The sequence below is a fragment of the Apteryx rowi genome, unplaced genomic scaffold, assembly GCF_003343035.1.
Source record: "Apteryx rowi isolate R43461 unplaced genomic scaffold, aptRow1 scaffold_74, whole genome shotgun sequence".
Taxonomy (NCBI): domain Eukaryota; kingdom Metazoa; phylum Chordata; class Aves; order Apterygiformes; family Apterygidae; genus Apteryx; species Apteryx rowi.
Window position 1 is genome coordinate 2043965 of NW_020451027.1, and position 16695 is coordinate 2060659.

General features: G+C 42.7%; 1 protein-coding gene across 1 annotated transcript in view; it reads right to left on the reverse strand.

Annotated features, from left to right (window-relative positions):
• NR5A2 (nuclear receptor subfamily 5 group A member 2) overlaps positions 1–16072 on the reverse strand; it is an 89082-nt gene extending 73010 nt beyond the window's left edge. Inside the window, exons 1-4 of the mRNA XM_026087906.1 lie at positions 15940–16072; positions 13874–13992; positions 12438–12579; positions 9002–9648 (exon numbers count right to left, since the gene is read on the reverse strand). Coding sequence (XP_025943691.1) covers positions 9002–9648; positions 12438–12579; positions 13874–13992; positions 15940–16021 — 990 coding nt within the window. The 5' untranslated portion in view covers positions 16022–16072. The remainder of the gene's footprint in view (positions 1–9001; positions 9649–12437; positions 12580–13873; positions 13993–15939) is intronic.
• Positions 16073–16695: the final 623 nt, after the last annotated feature.

The following is a 16695-nucleotide window of genomic DNA, read 5'->3' on the forward strand; positions in this document are numbered from 1 at the left end:
GGCCCTGGGCGGCCATCTCACCCTCCCGTCCCCTCCATGCACTGCCCTGGGCAGCCATTCTGGCGCCATACCAGCCCCCTCCCGTCCCCTCCATGCATGGCCCTCGGCTGCCCTCCCAGCTGCCCTCCCATATCCCTTTCACACGGCAGAGCCAGTCACTGGTCAGAGAGGGGAGATTCACCCCAGACAGCCGACATGAGACTTCAAAGTTAACTGCTTTTTACAAATCTGCCTCTCAGAGTTGTCCGCTAACAGCCCTGACCAGCGCCACCTGGCCCCAGCCACCCCCCCCCGCCGCCCTGGCCCCCTTTGGGCTGGGGCAGAGGCCTCCCTCCTGCCCTGCTGTGCTCGCCGGCCTCTCCAAGTGGCCTCCTTGCTGTGGACCTGCTGTGCGGCCGTGGTGATTTTGGTGGGCGGCCATGTGCCCACCCCAGGCAGTGGCAGGAACGTTTATCTACTGCCACAGCGCACGGGAGGAGCTACGACCTCTCCGGCCTCTGCCGAGCCCGGCTGGCCCAGCACTGTGCCCGCGGTTTCCCTGCATGCTAGGTAATAAACACGCTCAGTAATAAAAACACTATGTACCTGCTAGGTGAAGTATGTACTGGTAATAAGTTTAGTTCGGTAAACAGTAATCACTTTGCAAAAGTATGACTGTCCCATTAATTCTTATAATGTGCTAAGACAGCATGTAAGCACAACGTGCTGCAACTTAGCCAACATTGGCTTTGAAAATAAATCATATTTTCTATTGACATGATGTTGAAGTGGCTGGGGACTTGATAATTATAGGGGTTTTATTAGGGGAAAAAGAACAGAAAACTGTTAAAGACTGTTTTAACGGTAGTGATATTTAGCTACAATTGAGCTTGCTTTAAACTGATCTTTCTAGCCAGGTCTGGGAAGAAAGGGAGTGATTACATTGCCCTTTTTTGCCATTTTAATGGGAGAACTGTCCTGCACTTGAGTTGAATAAAATAGTGCATTTTGGAGATGGCTGTTATAATAAGTGCCACTGTCTTCAGTTTGGCTGCAGTGGAGTTAAAACTAAATGTTTGTCATTCATTTGGATAGTCCTTAAATTGCATATGTGTTCAAGCTAATTATTGAAATATCCTTTCCTCTTGTACCAAAATGCACCTTTTTTGAGGTCACTGTTTTTTGCATCTTTGCTTGGGGGGGGGGGGAATGCAAATGAATTCTATTTCCAGAGCATGAAATTACTTTTTGCCTGTGTTTGTAGGTTGGATGGCATAGATTCAAATGCTCATAACTTGAGGCTGTGAAATGGAGCAAACCCCAATTGCATCAATACATGACCAAAGTTTAAAAAAAAAAAAAAAAAGCCAGGTTGTTGTCTAGCCTGCAACAATATCCCTCCCTGGCAGTAGATTGGCTATATTAATTTAGATGGCCAACAGTCTACTTGTTAATATATATTGGTCAAAGTTTGGATGTGCAGAGACACTTTAGAAAAGTTTAAGTGCAAACTGCCTCTCAATTTTACTATCTCTCTCTATTTAAAGCTCCATTTTGTAACACAATTTTAAAGTTGGAGATGGAAAAGACTTTGCAAGTCCACTGCTAGGTTTCTCTATCTGCAACTGTATATTGCATCCAACCTGTTTTGAGTAATCTTACAAATTACAGCATGATTTGAAAGACCTTAGCTTTAGGCCTTTACTCCAATAATCAGTCTGAAGACCAAATCTTACACCATGCTGTTAGCACTACTAGAGGCAGAACACAGTTCCTTTCTCCCGCAGGCTTTGCTTTGGTCAGAGGCTGTGCTTCTACATAGATGTCATGCCTGTACTTGTTGTTTTATCAAGCTATGGATATTCAGATCTCTCAGTCTTCCTTCATACATCAAATTTTCCTCTGCACTTCTCCTAGTTTGTCAGCATTTTTCAGACTTGGAGCTGAATGGATTATGTGGAGTATTGACTCCACAGTGCTGTGTATGCAAACATAATCACCCCTTGATCTGGAGCAGCTTACCTTTATGTATGCAAGTATAAAATCACATCAATTTACATCACAGGGCTTGAGGAGAATTGATGGGAAGCCTGCAAGTGACTTCCATATGGCTATGATATCATCCTAACTGTAGATGTTCCTAGGGGCAACAGGTTAACAGAGAAACATCCTTAAATCTAAACAGCATTTGCAGATTTATAAAGGCAAATGTTCACTGTCACTGAGAACCATCCCATACGAATATCATACAGGTATTGCGTAGAAGCACTGGATCTGAAGGAAACAAATCCCAAAGAATGAGGAACCATGTTTTTCCTGCAGTAAGATTTAATGCCTGATTGTAAGAAATGTCATGATTTGGGGGGGGGGGGAATAGCACTTTTTTGTGGCACAGAAACATACTAAAAAATGAAGGGAGTTCTTTGCAGGTGAAGATCTGTCATTCTAATTGTAAAACTGACTTTTTGTATGTGGTAACAGTAGATGATATGTCTATGATTTTGCAAGAGATTGGAGTTCTTTAATTTTTAATTTGTAAAGCTCTTGCCATTGTTTGGCAAAAAGATTGATTCCTCCTAGCAGAAAATAACTGTTAAAAGTAGTGGTCTGGGAATACCATATGCTATATTAATACAGCTGATCATTCACTGTTGCCCAGTTTTTCTTCCAGTTCTGCAGTCCATATTGGAATTCACCTTAATATCACTTTGGACTAGCCACAGCATGCAAGATCTAAACAGCAGTGTATCTTCCACTCTGCCATTCAGCAGTGTGATGCATTTGGTAGCATCACACATGTAATCTTTCTAATGTCACCGCTAACAATTTTCTTGTGCTTTTAAYTGGACACCTACACTTTGAAGAAAAAGACTAAATTGTAAATGTTGAGCTTCTGGTTTGTGTAATGAATGCCTCCAACTTGCAGGTGTGCATGTGAGTGGGGCTCTTCCCTCCTTCTGAGGTTGCAATGTATGCTTTAGGCTGTGTGGCAGGAGCGGCTGCAGCTGCATGACACCTCGTGTTCATACTACAGCCTATCATATATATAAAAGACTGCTTGCTATTAGCATTAGCATGAACTGGACAGTTTTTTGGAATCATTACTTGCTCAAATCTTGTCTAATTCAGAAGTAATTAAACATTGTTACCATGTTGTGGCTATTCATGGAAACCTGAGTAAATTTGCTACAGTGAACTGGTGACTCTTGAAAGGTGGCCGCTTTTCCATTTGAGTGGATTTTGGAAACACCCACTTGGAGTGCAGTTGTTTAGGCTCGGCACGATGCTGAGCATCAGACACTAGATGGAAAAGTGACTAAATCCAGAGTGTCACTGAATCCAACTTCCTGCTATCACAGGTGACCACATCATATGGCAGAGTTGCAAACTAAAGTATCCAGGCCTGAAATGAATGGATGCAGAAAAATGTTGTCCACCCCTAGAAAAAGTGCCACTGGATTAACACTGAACAAACTGTTTGAAAAAGTAACAAAACAACATGCCCACATGCTGAAATACTGCATTTAGTCACAGGCTTTGTACGGAAGAGAGAAGATCATGAAGCAACTTCTAATAAAGTGTTCTACAAGGTTCAGCTGGGTGGTGGGTATAATCAGGAGCTTCATTAATCACTGGTTTCTCTGCTGAGGCCTCTCTTTTTGTAACAATAGTTTTACTGTTTTTTTCTACTCAACCCCCCCCCAAACCTTCCTAACATGTTTCCTGCTATGAAAATTTGCTCTTTATATTCCAAGGAAACTTGATTTAATTAATGATCTTAAAGCAAGCAATTACTTGGTTGTGTAAGATTAAAACATTTTAGCGTTTGAGAGAATGGTGAAAAAATTTTTTTTTCCCTTCCAGATCAAGTATGCTTAAGCTAGACCAAAAACCAACAACTATACATGACAGCATATTAACTAATGTGATTAGTGATACTAAGGGAAATCCTAAACCTCAGTTTCTGGCAACTTCCCTGATTGAAAGAACACTGCAAAAGTTTCATTTCATCAGCTCTGTTGGTTACATTTCCTGTCCTGATAAATGCATACTACAAAGTCCAAAGCACTTCAGGTTATCAAATTGCCTTTGATTACTTAAGCTTAAATAATATATCAACCTTTCATCACCCCAAGGAAGACCTTTTAAAGGTATTCTACTGCTGGTGGTTTTTTTTTTTTTCCCAGGAATAAATAGATTTTTTTTCCCTAATCTGTATTAATCCAGTTTAATTGGATTTCTCTACTGCAATTCCATGTTTTTTTCCATGCATTTCTTGATATTTAATTGCACAGAGATTGAAATTTGAAATTAAAGATCATGTAGAGAGTCTTATCTTACTATATCTATCTTAATAAACTTTACAGGAAAATGAAGACAGACTCCAGCAGTTTAGTTGACCCTATTCTCACTAAATTTGCACTGCTTTAGGAAACACTTTGAAATTCTGCTAATATAGTTGAATATAGTTTCCTATATGAACTCCCTATAGTTTATAAGGAATATATAATACAAAACTAGGCATCTGTCCCCTTATGAGCTGCCAAAACATCCCTGTTGCCCCGTACAACAGAAGTTATATAGACAGGGCCCTTCTGGAGGTACACAGTTAAACCGTTGCTTCTTTGAAGGGCATGTTACCACTAATGCAAGTGTGGACTAACTTATAGGGAGGAGACTATCCCAGAACTGATGCAGTCTGACATCACTGAATGGCCTAAATCAATTTGCAAACTCAGTGCATAGTTTTAGGATGAGCTGCTTTAATGTGAAGTATGCTGCCTCTTCCTGCAATCATTCACTAACTGGATTTGTGCTCACGTAGTACTTTGACCTATGACATCCTCACTAAAATAGACAAATAAGTTAAGGTAATGTTTTCTGTGACTCACAAGTCCTTTAGTGCCTTTTTCATAACTATCAACATGCAGTTAATTTTCTGATCCTTAGCCAGGAGAGAGCAACCTGAGGGCTATTCTCTGGTGCGGGTCCTGTTGTCTTCCCACTCTGGGCAGAGACTGCTTCCTTTTATGGGTTGAGGAATACTTAACTTTGGAAGTAGCTGTTGAATTTTCCCTGATGTGAGCTGATGAGGAAAGACAGGTCCACTGGAACTATCTGCATCTTTTCTTGGGGCCAGGTAACCTTTGGATCCTAGAAACTCTTGCAATGTTTTCTTTTTAGCTTTGTACAAAGACCTTTCACCTGACTAGGACAGCTGGCTACAAATCTAGCATCCCCAGGGCATTCCTGAGTTTTCATGGCTGAGGATAAGATGGATATAATCTTACTTTTATATTTACTGAGCTTTCAACAACTCCAGAATAGCAAACAAAAGGCTTCTTTGCCATTACTATTATCAGGAGTCTACTGGGAGGTTATCTCTGTATTYTTATTTCATGTGTATAAAGAAATATATAGAAGCATTTCTCAATATGAATAAGCAAGTAATATATGATGTCAAAAGCAGAATTACTAATGTTCTTACAAAATATCCTGAATTTCCAAGGCAGATATGTATGTTTGAGATATTAGGCAGGTATTGAAATCAAAGTAACAAGACTGCAGCTGGCTGCTTAGGATCTTACTCTGGCATTGTTCTTCATCCTGACTATTTTGCTTCATTAATATTTCCATTCATTTCTGATAYCCAATCTGAAGGTGTAAGGATCTGCTCTTTAGCAAGTATGAATATTAGCCTTAAGAAATTATATACTTTTAAACTGACATATAGCTTGGGTTCTGTGAAATGCGGAATGTGCTGTAGTTAGTTCCACGCAGTCAATATTTTTACTTTGTACATGCTAGTGTATAACGGGTTCCAAAAAGGTATTGACAATTTTGTAGAGCAACAGGTGAGAAAATTGTGATAATGCATGAACTGATAAAAACTTCATGGATTAAAGTTTTAAAATGTGTTTGTTATCATTTGAGATCACTTAAAATCAATTGTCAGCCCAATTGGAAGAAAAAGAGAAAACTTTAAAAACATAATTCACTGATTTTTTTTTTTTTTTTTTAATCGTCTCTGATCTCTAAGGTAAATATGACCTACACCACTGATGGGCCAGGACCACATTTTTTTATCATGCCCTCCTCCTTTTCAGTCCCTCCTGAACCATTCTAGCTACAAATCCCTAGGTGTAGAAGAAAGGAAAATGTTTCTCCTTTTATATGAACTGAAGAGACAAATGAAATGTGTAAGAATAGATTTAGAATGAAGTGAACGGATACAGTAAAGACTTGGCAAACATGCTGTTTAGTAACTTGCGCCTGGTTGTGCAAGGAATGACCTGTAATGACAGAATCATTGTGAATTTCATACAGCTGCGTACAGATAGGAAGCAAAGCTAGCTGTTCTGGAAATCTAGTTACCTCTTTCTCACAAGTGCCTCTTCCCTTACTTCTGTATTTAAAATCTCTCTGTCATATCCTGAGGTCCCTTTTCTTCCCCTGCAAAGGTTCTACGTTCTGTGAAGGATTCAGAGATAGCTGCTTTTGCTGCCTTGACCAGGAGGAGCTGACACCATGGACTGACAAAAGATGGTTGTGTCCAGGAAAGGTATGGAAACCCCACAGGAACACAAGCTTTGCTTAATTCTGGTTCTCTTCTCTCAACTGCAAAGAGAGATGGTGTTATCAGATGCTTTAGTGCTGAGGCCTCCATTGCTGTTAACAATGCAAAGTCTGATCTAAACAAGTTTTGAGCACCTCAGATTCTTTTGAAGTTGAAAAGCTTCAAATTTTTATTGTTGCATTTAATCTGGTCCCTAAATACTGGATGTAGATAGATTTCCAAGTTTGTTGATATGGCTCATGAATGTTGTGTGGTTTAGTAGATCTTGTCCAACTAAAAAAAGATCCGAGTATGCCAGAAGATATAAAACTGTCTTAAATATAAGGTCCTAAGATTTAAATGGTACAAATATTAAGATGAAACAAATGCCTCTTAAAAATATATGTGGAAAAAATTAGTTCACTAGACAAAGCCTGTATGTCATGAATTTCCAAAATATATATATTTCCAGARGTCTGTATATGCACAGAATTATAGATATATACTTCCAGAGCCTGGAGATGCTGGTCAGTACTTCCATGAAATGAATCTTTACATCTTATATGTCCATACTAGTAAAAATATGTATTGAAGAATATCTTCAAGGTTGAGGTAGGAGGTAAAGACTATCTATTAAACTACTCCCAGCATAGCATTTTGCATGCTTGTGAAATCTGCCTACTGATTAAGCCATGTGACTACAAAAAGTGAATATTGCTTAAATATCTTTTCATATTATCACTTTAATCATAACTGGCATTTTAAGACAGATCATGATAACTTAAAAATTCTTACCCACACTGAATATCTTACTCTGCAAGTCGTAGTGATTTTAACAGGGTTACTTGCAGACTAAAGTACTCCCCAGTGTATGGGTAGAAGGACCTGGTCTGATTGTTAGGACACAGTTTCCTGGAAGTGTATTTTGTTTGCAATTTTAATGTTTAAATTATTTAAAATGGGGAGCATGGGTTACTATGAAATCATAAACAACTTATATAGCAAACAAAGATGTGACAATCTTTTCCTCCCTTTAATGTCTTCTCTTTCCACTCGGAGTAAACTTCCTCCTTTCTTTCTCTTTATGTGGGCTGAATTCTTAATGATTCCCGCACCCATTCTAATGAAAAATCTGAGAGAAGCTGGAGTTGTATATGCAACACAATGAATATTACCTTGCTTTTCCTGTAACCAGGCTTTATTTCATATTTCTTGGTATCATTGTGGTTATGACAGAAATATTTTTGTGGCAAGCATCCTGGCTACAGCTCTATAAGGGAGGTCTCGCTTCTGTGCTCTCTATTTCCATAGATTCAATTTTCAGTGAAATTCTATGATAGTTATTCTGTTTGGACACTGTATTACTTTCCCTTAGCTAGACAGGAGTCAGCAAGAAGTTACGGGTGGTCACAAGACTTTTCGTAGAGTTCAGCAGAAAACTGTGGAGGCAACAACATCTCTGTGTAGCAGGAGGAGATTCAGTAACTAGCAATATAATAGGGAAATTCAGATGTGATTTGAATTCATTATGCAATTTTTTTGATTTTTTTAATTCAGTCCAGAGCTRATTTCTCTATCAAGGGAGTGGCTGAACACTGTAGTCTATCTCTAATATCGAATCCCAAATTCCTGGCTTAATGTTTCTGTGTCAGACATGACCACAACAGACCACAAAATTGCTCTAGTGAATGATCTGAGAAATTTCTGTGGGGGAATTTCTGGCCACCAGCGACCTGTGCATCAGAATTTAGTGGGTGGTCCAACTCTCTAGTGCTCCTATGAGGAACAGCCTAAACTGTCCTTGTAACCATCATAGATTAAAGGAATCCCTAGTGTATCAGTGGTGATGAGAACCAAAGGGAGTCCTTAAGCACCCTCTTCCTTCTTGCTTTCTCTTCTGTGTATACATTGCTTGGGATTCAGCATTTACGATTAAATACACACACACATGCATGCACACACACACACACACAAATATTCTGGTGAGAAGATTAATATTCCAAATATGGAATTATATAGGAAGTATACACAGAAGGACAGAAATTGGGTTCACCCATATGTTACTTGGGATAATAGAATAATTATGTAAAGGATATGTAGAATGGTGTAATATGCATGCTTAGAACTCAGAATAGCAGCCTGACAGTGAGAAGTACCGATAGAGAAGGAGTAAAATTCATGCTAGACCCTGTGGAAGTTAATAACAGTTGTGATAAATAATAAAATACAAAAGAGCTGAATTGAAACTTGAATCTCTTTGACACAGCTTATAACCAACTCTGATGGAAAACAGCTACAAGTTTCTCCTTGTGATAGTCCACCTACATTAAGCCAAATAAATTAAGTATGAGATGCATAGTGAAAAAAAAAAGGTAAACCATACTTTCTTGCTTAAAATACAACATCACAGCAAATGATTTTTTTTTTCTTGACTGAATGAGAGCATAACGTAAGGTTGTTACCTACCTTAAGTTCTCTAAAGAAGATGCTACTCCTAGCCCACTCAACGATGGAGAAGAGGGTTTGGTCAGCCATTTTGCACATAAGCCCAAAGGTGTTGAGCTTCTCGTGCTTGCTTCTGTTGGCTTGCTCTTGCTGCAGGTAGGCCATGATCTTAGCTTGGACTTGTGGCTCATCTGGCTCACATTTCAGGAGTTCCAATATCAGATGTGGAATACTTGCTGGTGAGCTCGTTTGATAACTATCCATGTATGAGTAGCCCATTATCGACTCTGGTGAGCTAGTGTAAGGGTCGGGGTACTCGGACTTGATAGCACGGCTTGGAAAATGGCCATAGGTTTGGTAACCTTGCAAGCTGCCGTGGGGTGGCATTGTCATGCTAATTGGAGAGGTTACAAAGGGACTTCTGTCATAGTCTGTAGGAGGCAAGGCAGTGTGGTTCAGAGGTAGGCCTTTGGAGGCAGAATGGATATTCTGGATTGCAGAGGATATTGTCAGGTCGGTGGGCATTGCTTGGATCACCTGAGTCATGGCTTCTAGTTTAAGTCCATTTGCTCGGATAAGGGCTTTCTTCTGCTGCTTCAATGCCCTGTCTCTCTTGTACATTGGTCCAAACTTGTTTCGACCCCCGCGCATTCGGTCAGCTCGTACAGCTGTCAGGGCAGAGAAGGAAGTAAAACATAATTAAAACTTAAGAAATCAACATTCTTGAGCAGAACATACATTAGGAAAACATGGAAATGTAAAAATGTAATTCCTTTAATTTTTTAAAATTCAAAATAGCACTTTTATTCCTAGAGAAAAAGATTTATTTTGATTTAACAAACATCAGTTTTCTCTGGTATTTTAAAGTATCACATGCACATTACTAGTATGGAAGGACTGCTGTTTACATTGATTAGGACACAGGGACAAACACAATGGTTGGCTACAGGAATTTCACACCTGCCATGGGATCATGTTGAGATCTCAATAAATGTTTGGTTTTATGTCAAGCTACTATATCATTAAGAAACAAGGGCTGATGTCCAAAATTTGTCTGAGATGTATCCAGCGGACCACACTGGCTCATTTTAATCATTCCAATACTGCCTTCCACCGCAGCAAAACATCTGAAATGTAAATTGCAAAATGTTCAGTAGTCACGAAGGGGAATATCTTTTTCTCGGCAAAAGGGAAATATTTCCTTTTGATGGCTCTGTTCAGGTTGGTGCAGGAAGTTTAGAAAGTTCCTGGTTAGGTGACCAGCTACAGAAATGTTTCGCTGCAGTTGGAATGTGCCCAGGGAAAGCTGTCAGCTTGCTGCCTTCCACACAAAGGTGGGAGTGACACACAAACTATTGACACTGTTCTGGCTTGTAATATCTCTGGAATTAGAAATAATTAAAACAAATCCACCTCAACAGCTGCCTAGGGAGTCGTATTGGTGGTCTCTGTCACAGCAGTGTCTGTCACCGTGGTATATATCTAATGGACTAGCGAGTAGCTCTCACCAAGCCCACCTTGCCCAATGGCAGTTAGATTGAAAGAGGAACCTTTGACAGCCTGGTGACATGTTGAGACTGCTGAGATTGCTGGAGGTTAAGTTCTTGAGCTTTTTATCTTAGGGATTAGTATAACATTAAAAATTTATTGTGAATGCTAGATACACATAGTACTGTACATCATCATAAGGACTTTAACATTTAATGATTATTATTATTATTATTATTTTTTTGGTCTGCAGTAATTTATGAACTAGGCTTTAAGCCTATATATATCACTATCAGGGAGATGCACATAAACATCAAAAGCATTTACAATTATGAAAGCATGCATTCTTCCAATGTGTTAGCTAGAGGAAGAGAAGTTGTATGGACGTGACATAAGAAAGATAACATAATTTTTTTAGAGTGTCTTTAAAACTACAAATACTTTACTTACATTTGTAGTAAAAAAAATGCTGTTGCTAATATTGCTGCTAATTTTTTTTGAGAAAATTGCAGGAAAATAAAATAAATAAATCAACATGCTGCTAAGTGTTGATGCTAAAGGTAATTACCTTTAAATCAATATACATAGTATCCTTCCAAGTATTCTACAATTAAAAACTGTAAGCCAAATTCTATTGGCAAATACTTTTTGTAACTCCTACAGAAATTAAAGGTGAACTGCATGTAATCACAGAAGCACAAAAATTGGTTCTATATCATTGCCAGTAATAAAGAGGAGTTAAAAGTAGGAGTGCACACATGTATTTTACCCTTGTTCTTAATGTCAGCAATGGGAAAAGGATTCCAAATGCCTTTTTATTTTATTGTTTGAATTCGGAAGAATATGCAGTAATTCAGGATGTTCAGTCTGGTGTGTCAGTGCTAGCTGAGTCTTGTGGGCAAATAGAGTAGTGTCAAATTTGCCAAACTGCAGATGGCTAATTTGGCTGTTTATCTTCAGATATATCAACAGATTTCCTTGCCAAACTGAAGTGATTGGCCCTTATCCTTTATGGTTAGCTTTTGGCCCAGTCCTTCCTGGCTAAGTGCCTCAGGTGAATGCCATTTCAGTACAATTATAAGGAATCTATATTTCTGATCCTGTCCTTAGTCAGGCAGTAATGCCATTTGCTGTGAAGTCTGAATTTTAGTATTTGATATATCAAAGTTAGAATGCATTGTGTTAAACCAGTATGGTTCTTATATTTGCGTCTTACTGAATAGTTTTGCCTGCTGTTATCTCAAAGGGTATGGTACTTCTTTCATTGCTCTTTGTACATGAGAGAGCATAGTATAGTCAAAAAATATACTTGAAAATGCCTTATTCTCTTTCATGTCTTAAAACCTCTGAGGTGTATTATCACAAAAAYATAGGACAAAACTTTAGAGATCATTTGGTTCCTTAATCCCAAATGCAATTCAGTGTGAGGAAAACCCTTATTTTATCTGTTTCTGTTTATCTGTTTTTTGGCTTATTGTCAGAAGAACATTTAAAAAATGTTCTAATTAAGTATAAATAAAATCAGATCACTGTGTGACAAAGACCTGCATTTAATTGCAGTTACTTTTTTTCTAATCCGGACACTGCTTATATATTTTACATTTAATCTAAATTAAGTCTGTTATTAAAAAGCTGCAAAACTAATTTCCATGCTGTCTAGATCCCTTCATGCACAAGCTCTAAATTATTGAAATATTAACTTATATATATATGCATATGTAAAATTGGTTTATGGTTTTGACTAGTCTTTAGTGATTTACCATTTACTCAGGAGAATTTTTTGAAAAGCAACAATTTCATTAAGCACACACACAAAGTCATCTTTTACTACAATATCAGAAAAGTCATAAATATGTAGCAAAATTTTATAAAATTGTATATAACATATAATAACATATATAAACCTATCATATTTTCAGAAATTAACCTATTGGATAGTTGGTAATACCAGCAAGACTATGGCTCTTACCTTCTAATTTCATTCCAACACTTAGACATTTTTGAAATCGACAGTAAGGGCATCGTTTTCTCTGTGTTTTGTCAATCTGGCAATTCTGATTTTCTATACACGTGTACCTTTTGTTATTCTGGACTGTTCGCTTAAAGAATCCCTGTATGATAGATACAAAAGTTAGCCTGTTTAACAGTGGGCTTCAGCATTTTATTTTATGGAAATCATTGTCAAATATTTTTCAGACACCACTTAAGCACTTAWGAAGTTACATAGTTTATTTTAAATTACAGTGAGATGTACCCAGGAGAGAAAACCTCTAGAGTCTGGCAGTTCTCATATTAGCACTGTGTTTTGTAGACTTATGTCAAAGCTTGGTAAGACTGGCTGAAGTCTCCTGTGTCCTTAACAGTGGTAGTAGAAATAGCAAAGCTGACCAGTTCCTCCCTTTAGTATTCTTTAATAATTGTAAAATGATCAAAGTGTTTCTTTTTAAAGTAACTTTATGTGGAATAAGTGGGAATGCCATTGCAAAGAAAACGGAAATACAGAATACCTCTGGCTACTGTACATCCCTTTGGTGCATGCTAGAGGCATAATAAGTGCTTGTTATTCATTTCTCATTGATTATTTTTTCATGAAAATATCATGTGCTAAGTTAATTTTTCCATGCACTAAATATTTTAAATTGCATTTTCTCTGCCAAAGGAGTTTCCTTTACAGTGCATTACTTAGAACTTTAAAAGATTTTTTTTCATGACAAGTTATTTGGCAGATGCCATAAATTTATCCGCATGGTACTATTGTACTTTAAATAGTTATGAATTTACCTTCCAATATAATAAACTGCATTTGTGAATATTTTAGTCTCAAAATTAATGAACGATTTAAAACAAATCATACATTAGTTACTTGACTTGGTGTGTCATGTAAGCCCTAACAGTACACAGTTTGTATGAAAAAAGTGCAGAGTCATTATAGTCACAGAAATTTACAGTCTAATACTGACAGATGAAAAATGTTCTTAAGAAAGCTGCATTAGATTTTGCAAAGCTGATCTGTATCAGTGATACTTTTTCACTTTATGCTCCAGGAACAGAAATAGTCTGAATGTATATAAATCAGCTAAGATCAATATTTAGGACAGTTAGGAATGAAAGTTGTTCTATAACTACATCACTTCACAACAGCAAAGTACTTTAAAGCAATGATAAAGCTACAATGCAAAACAGTCAAAGTTGTTTCTCTCCATTTGTACAAATGAGATTTCTCTCCAAGTGACTTCTAAATACTAAAGCTTTGGGGAAGTTAATTTTATATGTGAATGTAACAACAAACAGATCAGAAATAAGTCAAATTATTACACATCTCTATTTTCTTTAATCATTTTTTTCTGTTTATATTTGAAACTTTTTGGCTATACTTCTGTTTGTATAAAGTAATTAGTACAGAACCTTGCAGCTTTCACAGGTGAGAAGCCCATAATGGTACCCAGACACTTTATCTCCACAGACTGGACACAGTTCCTCAAGGTCTTCATCATAAGAGTAATTCACCATTTTAAACTGAGACACTGGAAAAAGGAGAAATAGCACATTCAGTTAGAATTTACGTTAATAACTCAAATTTCCTGCAGCTATTCTGAGCTAGAGAAAAAAAAAAACTTAAATACGCCCCTGGAAAATGAAAGAAAGTTTTATTTTTTAAAAACACAGCTTGCATTGAGACATGCAACTCTTCATCCGCGGCAAATCTGCATGATACTTAACAAGCGGACAAACCCCAACAACTTTACAGTTTTATGCTATTAATATTTATATTTACAGAGTGCTGTTAACCCAGTCCTTAGTTTATGGAATCACAAACTAAATTAATTCATTTAAATCCYCGAATGATCAGGGACGTGCTTTAAAAAGGCAGAATGAAAAGACTAAGTGGCACGGATGCATTTAAACCAACTTTGGCTGTTTTCAAAGGGACAGTTTGTTTCCTTTAAAGTTTTCTTTCAACATCAGCCTGCAAATATTTACTTAGCCCAGACTTGTGCGCTCCAGAGCCGGCACTTTTGCGCTGCGCTGAATGCAAGTTACCCGCTTGCAACGCCGGCTGCAGGCAGCGGCCGCCGCACGGCCGAGCTGGGCGCCCCGGGCGAGCCCGCCGGGCCGGGAGCAGCCGCCTGCGGGAGTCTGGGCGGCCGGGCGGAGCGCGGGAGGGGGCCGGGCTCCCCCTGCGAAGAGCCCAGTCAGCAGGGCCGGTTCTTCCCCCCAAAGAAACCCCGCCGTTCGCCGCAGGGCCGGTTTCCTTCCCTTTTCCTGCCGCTAAACCTCAGATCTGCTCAACAAATATATACCGGTAGCGCAACGAGTGATCTCTGCGAGAGGCGGCGGGCAGCGCGGCGGGGGGGCTGAGGGTTTCCCCCTTTCCCGGGAGCCCGGCGGGGCGGCGCGGGAGCGCCGGGGCCGAGCCCGGCGCTCTGCGGGCGCGGAGCTGGCGGCACTGACCCGCTGCCACGCAGCCGGGGCAAACGTTTCCACGGCCGGGGATCACCCGCCTGCCGGCGGCGCGGGGCGGACGCGGGGCGGCGGCGGAGGAGGGCCCTGCCCGGCCCTCGCCTCCGCTCCGCTCCCGCTGCTCCCGGGCCCAGCGCGGGGACCAAGGTCGCCCTCCTCAGAGGAAAAACCGAGCGGGAAAGCAGGGGTTTTCCGAGCGCTGCGCCCTGGCACGGATCCTCCTCCGCAGGAGGGAAGAGGCGGGGGGTGCCCCCAGAACCTCCGAGCCCCCGGCCCACCCCGCCCTGCTTCCCGGCAGGTTCCCGGCCGGAGATGGGCTAATTTCGAAAGAGCGGCCGGGCGGGGAGCCGACCCCCGGCTCCCTCCCCGCAGCCCCCGGCCCGCCACCTCCGGCTCCCGCCCGGAGCGAGACCCTGGGAACGGCCCTCCCCGCCCCGCAGAGGCTTGTGCAGAGCCCGCTCCGCCGGCACCGCGCCGCCCCGGCGTCCCCCCGCGTTGCGTCGGGGCGCTCCGCGGCAAAGCCCCACTGCGGCCGCTTGTCACCTGCGTCGTGCCCGCGGGCGCCGCTGCCCTCCGGCGCGCTGCACCGGGGCTGCTTGCCAGGACTTTCCCCGCGCAGCTCCCTCCGCCCTAAACTTGGAGGGTCTTTTGCGCGGGCCGGAGATGAGACCGAGCCCCCCGGACCTGCAGCGGGGCCGGTGCCAGCCCGCAGTCACCGGAGGGGCAAGTGCAGCCCGGGGGAGGCGCCCCGTGGCCGCTGCCGCCCGCCCCGCTTGCTTCGCGGCTCCCCGGCGGCGGTGGCACCTCCTCGCCGGGGCCGTGCCGGGGCCCCGGTGCCGGCCCGGGCCGCGCTGCAAGTTGGCCGCGACGGCGAGGGCTCGGCGGGAGCCGGCGCCGCGGGCAGGCGCTCGCTCGTCCGCCCGCCGAAAACTTTTTTGCCAAGACGAAGGGGCAGTTTATTGAGGGGGTCGGGGGGTGCGCGGGGGGGCGCCGTGCCTTCCCTCCCTTACCTTGCATGTTTTCCGGCATCTGCCCCTGTTCCCCATTCGACCGGGCGAGTCCCAGGGCTTCCGTCTCCACTTTGGGCAGCATGACAAGGCGGCTGCGGGCCGGGCTGGGGGCTCCGTGTCCGTCCGCGACACCAGCACCTGGACACGGCAGCACAGATTTAGCTGGAGCAAGGGGCACTCGGCGGCCGCTGCCTCTTCTTCCTCCTCCTCTTCCCTCCCTCTCCTCCAAGCCGGCCCTTGCCCTGCTGCAGCGGGAGCACCGAGCGCCCCCGGCCGCCCCGGCCGCCGGGAAGCGCCGCCGGGTGCCCGCGGCTGGAGGAGCCGCGGAGCGGTGGCCGGGCTGCAGGCGGCGGGGGCGGAGAGGAGAGGAGGAGGAGGAAGACCGGGGGGGGGTGCGGGAGAGGAAGGAGCAACCCCGGGAGCCTGCAGCAGCTCCGCCCGGGGCTCAGCGCGGCGGCAGCCCGGCGCCCCGATCCATGCGGAGCGGCACAGTGCACAGGAGCGCTCTGCCGCCGCTGGTGCTGCTGGACAGGGTTCCCACCCCCGTCCCCCTCCTCCCTTCCTCCCTCCTCCTCCTCCTCCCCCTCCTCCCCCCGCCACAAGTGCGGAGGTGCCGAGTCGGGACCTCTAGCCCCGGGCCCGCGGGGAGGCGCTCCCGGGGCCCGGGGGCTGCGGGGCGCGGGGGCTCCGGCGAAGGGGGGGCACCGACACCGCCCTTACAGCCAATAAGGCAGAGGCGGGATGAGCAACACCCCC